Source organism: Carcharodon carcharias, chromosome 23, assembly GCF_017639515.1.
Source record: "Carcharodon carcharias isolate sCarCar2 chromosome 23, sCarCar2.pri, whole genome shotgun sequence".
Lineage (NCBI taxonomy): Eukaryota > Metazoa > Chordata > Chondrichthyes > Lamniformes > Lamnidae > Carcharodon > Carcharodon carcharias.
Window position 1 is genome coordinate 5,302,720 of NC_054489.1, and position 8,006 is coordinate 5,310,725.

At 43.9% G+C, this 8,006-nt stretch overlaps 1 protein-coding gene across 4 annotated transcripts in view; it reads left to right on the forward strand.

Moving 5' to 3' along the window:
* The window catches only part of nfe2l1b (nuclear factor, erythroid 2-like 1b), a 36,605-nt gene extending 29,229 nt beyond the window's left edge, over positions 1-7,376 (forward strand). For all 4 annotated transcript variants that reach the window (XM_041173216.1, XM_041173217.1, XM_041173218.1 and 1 more), the window contains one exon: positions 1,038-7,376. In XM_041173216.1, coding sequence (XP_041029150.1) covers positions 1,038-2,357 — 1,320 coding nt within the window. In that variant the 3' untranslated portion in view covers positions 2,358-7,376. The remainder of the gene's footprint in view (positions 1-1,037) is intronic.
* Positions 7,377-8,006: the final 630 nt, after the last annotated feature.

Genomic DNA, 8,006 nt, shown 5'->3' on the forward strand with positions numbered 1-8,006 from the left:
CTTCACCATCCAAGATCCCAAACAATCCTTTCAGGTGAAGCAGCACTTTACTTGCACCTCCTTCAATTTGGTCCACTTTATTCGCTGCTCCCAATGCGGTCTCTACTTTGGGGAGACTAAATGCAGACTGGGTGACCACTTTGTGGAACACCATCTGTCTGTCTGCAAGCATGACCCAGATCTTTCTGTCGCTTGCCATTTCATCTCACCATCCTGCTCTGATGCCCGCGTGTTCGTCCTTGGCCTGCTGCAATGTTCCAGTGAAGCCCAATACAAGCTGGAGGAACAGCACCTCATCTTCCGATTAAGTACTTTACAGCCTTCAGGACTTGACATTGAGTTCAACAACTTCAGACCATGAACTATCTCCTCCATTTTTACCCCCCCTTTTAATCCAATTATTTTATTTTTATTCATTTTTTAACTTATCCTTTTTCCCCTAACCCACCTCCATCCTCCAAACAGGGCCACCTGTCACTTGTTTTTATGTTGTGCTTTCACAAAGCGCTGACCCTTGTTCTGCTATTGATACGTTATGCTGTCTTACCTTTATGCTACTATCAGCACCTTCTTTAGTCTTTAACACTCCCTTTGTCCTGTGTCCATAACATCTTTATCAAATTTCCCCTTAGTTCCCACCTATCCCTGACCTTCTATTTTGCTCCACCTCCTCTTAAACAGTATAAAATCCAACACATTTCTACTTATCTTTAGCTCTGAACAAGAGTCACATGGATTTGAAACATTAACTCTGTTTCTCGCTCCCCAGACTTGCTGAGATTTTCCAGCATTTTCTGTTTTTATTTCCAATTTCTAGCATCCACAGTATTTTGGTTTTAACTGAAAGAACAAGTGTCCGAGTTCATTCTTCATTTGTTCTCTGGCTTATATCAACTATTTTGCAGTTGCACACCAGCTATTGAGCATGGATGATAGAGGCATGATAACAAGTTTCTGAGGTTGTGCTCCTTAGCAGTGTATGCCCTAGAAGTATGTGTGGCCAACATTTTTAATCATATTTTGATCCTCATTTGCAGGATATGGAAGTGACCAACAGTGTAACATCATCATACAATAATGACTCTGGAAATGGCAGTGCTGATGTGCCCACAAACTACAACCAAACTCCAGCCACAGCAATCAATCAAGATGTAAGTCTCCACGATGCCACTCTGCCTCCATGTAGCCAGGACTTCCCATCATTCTTTAATCCAAATTTGGAGAACCCTTCTGTGGAAAGCAGTCCCAGACTCCAGCGACTGGCATCCACCAATTCCACCAACTTTGATGCCACCTTTGGTTCCACCAACTTCACAGGGATGTTTTTCCCTCCTCAGATTAATGGAACCAGCAATGAGACTTCTGGCTCCAGCTTGCCTGACCCTCTATCTAGCCTACTGGATGAGGCAATGTTTGATGAGATCAGCTTGATGGACCTGGCCATGGAAGAAGGTTTTGGTCCGATGGTAGCCTCGCAGATTGAGGAGGAGCTGGACTCTGATTCTGGCCTCTCTCTTGATTCAAGCCACAGCCCTGCTTCTCCGAGCAGCTCTGAATCCTCATCCTCTTCCTCCTCCTCTTTCTACCAGGAAGGGGCAGTTGGATATAGCACTGATTCGGAAGCTGCGGACTCCGAAGAGCCCGAGAGGGAGGGTGCAGTGGGAGGCTATCAGCCAGAGTACAGCAAGTTCTGCCGAATGAGTTACCAGAATCCCAGCTATTTCCACTCGCTGCCTTACTTGGATCAAGTCAACCACAACCATACTTACAACCTGCCCCCTGGGGCTTCTGTCTCCAGTCAACAATATCACCCCAGCCCTGGAAAGAAAGCAGTAATAAAGGAAACCCATTCCAGTCGCATGGATATACATCTGGGCCGGGATGAGCGCAGGGCCAGGGCACTAAAGATCCCATTCTCCAATGACAAGATCATCAACTCACCAGTCGACGAGTTTAACGAGCTCCTGTCCAAGTATCAGCTCACTGAAGCCCAGCTGACCCTCATCCGTGACATTAGGCGCCGTGGGAAAAACAAACTAGCAGCCCAGAACTGCCGTAAGAGGAAGCTAGACACCATTCTGAACCTGGATCATGATGTGGATCACCTGAAGAAGCAGAAGGCCAGGCTGCTAAAGGAGAAAGTGGAATTTGTCAAGTCCTTGCGCCAGATGAAGCAGAAACTGCAGGAGCTTTACCAGCAGGTCTTTGACCGCCTGAGGGACGAGGAGGGAAGGCCTTACTGTCCAAGCCAGTACTCCCTCCAGTACACAAACGATGGCAGTGTGCTGGTTATGCCTCGGGCCCTAATCTCTCAGCAAGGAAAATCAGACAAGAAGAAGAACAATAAGAAGAAGTGAAATCCATGGCCAGCCCTGGTGTCTGGCTTTGAACTGAACTAAAGAAAGGAACTCAGCGAGAGGCAGCGCCTCCAGAAAGCTGCCGCTGACTTTTACAAATAGACAACTGACAATTCGCACCTTCTTGTATTTGAAAATATCTCGCAAATCTGACAGCTGCAGGTCAGTTAGGATGGAACAGTATCCCAGGAGGGTCGGTGACAGAGCTTTATGTATTGAGTTGGTAGTTTGCTTTTGACCACAGCTTGAGAATCAATAAGTGTCTTTGCGCTCCTGTTGTGTCCCTTGGGAAGAATAGGTGTGTACGCTTATGTGCCTGCTTAGAGGGAGGGGTGAAAGAGTTCTGGATGTAGCAACTGAAAGGAAATTTTCTCTCTCTCTCTAATCGAGACACCCTGGTTGTGGGTAACAAACTACTCAGCAAAACAAATGAGGATTAAAAATAATTCCCACTCCTCCACAGTTTACATACATAAACCAGAAGCTATGTGTTCAGTTGTTACTTGAATATTTCCCTTTTTTTTTAAAATCTAAGGACTTGATGTGTGAACTAAGGGCGTTTGTTCACAGGCAATTTTTTATTTAAAAGTTTTAACTTCTAAATAAATCGGCTGCAGACATTTTGAAATCTAGATGGTAAAAGTAACTGATAGAGGTGGCTTGGATAAAGTACAGTTGTGGGAAGAGTATTTCCTTTCAGAGGCACTGTGCTGCTATGAGAGTCTTGGGCCTGCCATCCTGAGTATGACCTTGCTCCGCAGGGATTCATTTTTGCCAAGTGCTAAATCTCTAGCAGGGTTTGAAGAGGCAATCTACTTGGAGTCCTTGCCCCGATGGCTCTATTTATTAAGTGCAGAAGTCAAGCCTTGCAAGTTTAGTTTTATTTCTGTTATACAGTCTGATCATTTGGGGACTAAGGAGTGTTTTTAATTTTTGTTCATTGCCTTGCACTCCACACACACCGAGGGGCAGCTGAGCAGAAATACCTGTTTAACTCCTTTCGCTTAGTTAGGAGGAGGCTGTTTCAGAACTCGAATTGAGGTGGGGGCCCAGGTGATTGTTGCCATATTTGCCTGTCAGCTAGGCCCCCCTTCCATGACCCCTCAGTTCAGCCTGTCTGAGACAGGATAACTGACCATTGGGACTTGAGACCTAAAGCTGCTGGATGCTTGCGAATGCATGGTGCTGCTAAGGTACAGGTTATTTAACTTATCAAAGAACAAGACAGGAATACTGTGAACAGAAGACCATGTGGTCGCTGGAATTACAATGTGTGATGTACTAAGAATGATGAATTTATTTGTTGTCGCCTTCCTCCTTTAGCATTCTTCCCAACACCAGGTATTTTCTGGTGGTGAGGGGGTTGTGTGGAAAGGGGAAGGAAGAGGCATTAGCTGGGGGTGAGTGGGGGAAGAGAGCCTATTCCTAGGCTTTTCTCAATGACACTATAAATTGGTGATGTCAAGGAGCATTATAGGCTGTCCTTCGCTTTCCCCAGTTAGTTACGGCTGAAATTTGGAGATCTTTGTGTTGCGGGAGACTGTACTGTTTCCCCTCTCTCCTTTACTCAGTGTGCTGTGATTTATTGGGGAGGTAGTGGCTGTCTCAAGTTCCCCATTTGTGTACCAAATGTGTTGACCGTGAGTGCAGCTCTCCTTTTTATGGATTCTAGGTGCATCAGGTAATCCGCTGCTAGGCCACTGTGTGGTGTGTGCCTGTAAATCCTGACTTTGTCAGCTTTCCTTTATTTTTGTGTATGCAGGGACCCTTGCCCCTGCTATGACCAGGTTGTCACCACATGGGGATCTACAAGTGTGAAGCAGCCCTCAGATTCCCTGCCCCATTCAATATTTAAGATAAGGATTTGTGTCACAATGTGTCTTTGAAATGTGCTATATTGGGTTTAGAGTTGTGGGGGGAGGTGCCGTGGATGGATTTCTAGACTAGATTAGCTCTAATGCAGCAATCAGTTAGTTTCTTCACTTGGTTAGTGCAGATTTTAGAAACTTACAAAGGAAACTCAATAGCAAGAATGCTTGGCAGTTGCATTTTTCCTTCCTGATTTTATATCCTGGCAATTGGAGTCTGATCTGTCTGAATACTAACCTCATTCAAGTCGAAAAGCGCTGCTGTTTTAATAGAGGGCAAAATAAATGGATTAACATCTCTAATGGAAGAGGCACTCTACGAACGAAAGTAGGTGTTCAGACAGCTTCCAGGTTCATCACAGAAACCAGGCAATCTGAATGCAGTTCAATCTGCGGTTATTATTCAAATAATGCAGGGAGGAATTGTTGCTTTGCAGAGTGAAAACCTTTTATACTTTTGATCATAAACTGTGTGATATCAAACTAACTAGCTCAGGGCTGTAACATGATAGTGATCCAGAGGATGCAGAAAAAAAAGCTTGGTTTCCAAAATGAAGTGTTTCCTGTTGGTAATCTCCAGTTTCTTGATTGGGAATGGAGATGAGGTAAGATGGAGGAGAGGTTCATTTATAACGAAAGGATGCTGAGTCCAGCAGGATATGTGCACGGATTTGGTGGGATGTTCTCTGGTTTTGGTTGCATGGCTGACTTGATTTCTCCCATCCCACACCTCTGAAGATGACTTGGTTCTAGTGCTGATGTTGAATGAACCCTGCATTCTGTGACCATTCTGATTGACAGTGGATAGTGTGGAGATTTTTAGGAACTGGCTTTTGGCTGCAGCTCATGTTATTCGTACTCCAGATAGAGGCTACAACTCCATGTACATTGGCTGTTGATGCACCTACGCTCCAGTATTGACTAAGAGCCATTATTATAGTCTCACTGGCCCTGCCACTTCTGCATGGCATGTTGGGTTGTGATGCAATAATCATCCGAGACACTCTGCCATTTTCAGGTATCTGAGGTTCTGGATGTCAAGATTCAGCTCCTCCTCCCACTTTGCCAAGACTAACAGGTAACTAGCAAGAAAGGAGACTTGTGACAGGCAGAAGTTAACAAATATAATCATCCTCCAGCTGATTTCACCACTTATTAGTTTCCAGTGATGTCAAGAAATGACGACTAGTCTTGGGTCAGGAGTCGCTGCAGTTTTCCATTGTCTTGTGTTAGCTTACTCCATGTTAAGTGTGTAGCATTTCCAAGATGCATAACCTTCCCTTCATTAGTGTCTGTGTATAAAGATAACTTAAGTGAATAGATTTGAAGTCATAACCATTATCAATTTATCTACAGGGAAACATCTTTCTTGAGTGTAAATTTGCAATTTTAATTGTGAAGCTAATTTCAAGTGTTCTCTTAGTTATTGACTAAGACGCATTGCACCAAGTGCTCAGTCCTTCAGCCCCTGATTCTGATCCTGGTGGTCAGAATGTGATTGTCAGGGATGGGATGGGATGGTTTCTGATAATCCTGAGCTGTCTGTAGTGCTGCAGTTTAAAGAAAGCAGCTTCACCTGAACAGTTCATTGCAGGGACCTTTTTAATCGGACTTGGGCTCCCTCTGCTGCTGCTATTTTAAATTTTACACAAACTGCATTTTTTTTCCTTGCCCGAAGGCAATTTTATGATTCACAGGAACCCTCAATTAACTTGAAGTGACTTATTTATTTAGATCAGCTCCGACAGGGGAAACTGGTTCTGACTGTCTGGGAGAGGAAACTGAGCTGGACCATGTCAAGCAGGAATTGGCAATGCAATCCCAAGTTGGAGTTCTGCTTTCCCACATCCTCTTCCTGCCTGATGCATTGCACAGCCTTCACTGCTAGCAGGCTGGTATAAGACTGAGTGGAGCACAAGTTAAAATCCCTGCTGCAATTTATGGGATTACGTAGAATTACATGGAATGTAACAGCATTGAAACTGGTCCATGCCAGTGTTTATGCACCAATGTCCTTCCATTCCCCTTTCATCTCATCCTATCATATCCTTCAATTCCTTTCTTCCTTGTGTGTTTATCTAGCTGCCCCTTAAAAGCATCTGTTAGTAAGACAAGTCGCAAAACTCATGAACTTTAATAAACTTAAATAAAGCTAATGTGGGAGTTGCTAAGTTTTGTATAAGACTTCCTATAGTTTGTGACTGTTCAGTGTCGGGCTTTCCATGAAGGTGGGTGAGTTCATTTTGGGACAGCAAAGTTTGCATTACATTGACTGTTTCTAGCTCTTTCTAGTGGAAAAGTAGTTGGTGGGCAGGCAAATCCTCAGGGGGTTCCTACAAACGGGCTGCACAAAGCTCAAATTTCTAAAGAATGAGCAGGTCCAGTACCTGGGGAGATGGAGACAAGCCAACAACCATGTTGCTGTGTTCGGTCTGCCTGCATACTGGCCTGCGTTCCTAAACACTGCTAACATTTATTTTCCCTGCACTCTCAGCAGATTTCTAACTCTTAGACATGTTCCCACTCACTCAAAAATGAAACAATCAAGGTTCTGAATGCACCAAATTGTATGCATGAGCTCCTGATCTGGCAGGTGTGTGCAAGCCTGCCTGTTGAATTAGGACATTCTCTCTGATTGTACAATTTCAAGGTTCCATGCTCAGGAACAACACTGGTCCACCATCGTTCCCAGGTGCTGATTGCCAAGGGATGGGCAGTTTCTAGAAACAAATCATGGTTAAAGCTGACTCTGCATTTCTGGTTAGTTCTAATGGCACTTCATAACATTTGCTCCAAAGAGGTTACTGAACAGCTTCATTCTCCCAGCTGTGCAAGAGATTGTTTCCTTCACCTGTGTATACACCTATACCAGCTGTTGCAGACTAACCAGTAATCTCTCCTGTTTTTTTTTTGGTTTTTGTGCTTATTTATGTTAAGTTATGGATGATGGAGTGTTTCTCCTATTTTATTGTTTTAGTTTCCTGTCAGATTTGTGCAGATATAATGTTGCCTATAAACAAATGTCTTGATTTTTTTTCTTGGCTTGGCAGGGAATATCTCTCTCAAATCTGTATATTTTTCTTTACATGGAAACTTGCAGCAAACCAGGATTGTTTGGGGAGGGAAATTCAATAAATTAGTTCTATTTTCAGATGTTTTCAAGGCTAATTATTTCATTCTACCGGATGTTGCTGTTTGTTTGGGGGTAGGTAGAGGGGATGAGAAAATTAGATGTTCACTTCTGCCTCAAGGTAGAAAAATGTAAACCTCTTTTGACAAAGCATTTCTGGATGGATGGTGGTGGGAATTTTTACACCTGTCCATGTCTGATCTTGACCATGTCCACATTGGGAATGAAGGGATCATTCCTTCTACAAAATTGAGAGCAGTCCCACATACTAGTCCAGTAACAGTATGACATCACTATTCTCACCAAATCATATCTGACAATGACCCAGATATCTGTCACCCTGGATGCATCCTGTCCCACCAGCAGGATAGACTGCCCAGAGGTGGCAGCACAGTGGGGAGGGAGTCCTTAACATTGACTCCAGCCACCATGAGATTTCATGGGGGCTGAAGTCAATGTTATGGCAAACTTGAGCATGGAAACCTCCTGTTGAACACTACTTGGACCTACCAAAATGCAGTATGCAAAATAAGTGATCAAGACTGGTTCTTGAACCTGGTAGCTCTAAACACCTTTAGGGAAAGACCCCTTGGCTATATTGATTACAAACTTCTCTCCTCTTCCCCTGCCCCCAAATCTTGCATTCTCATT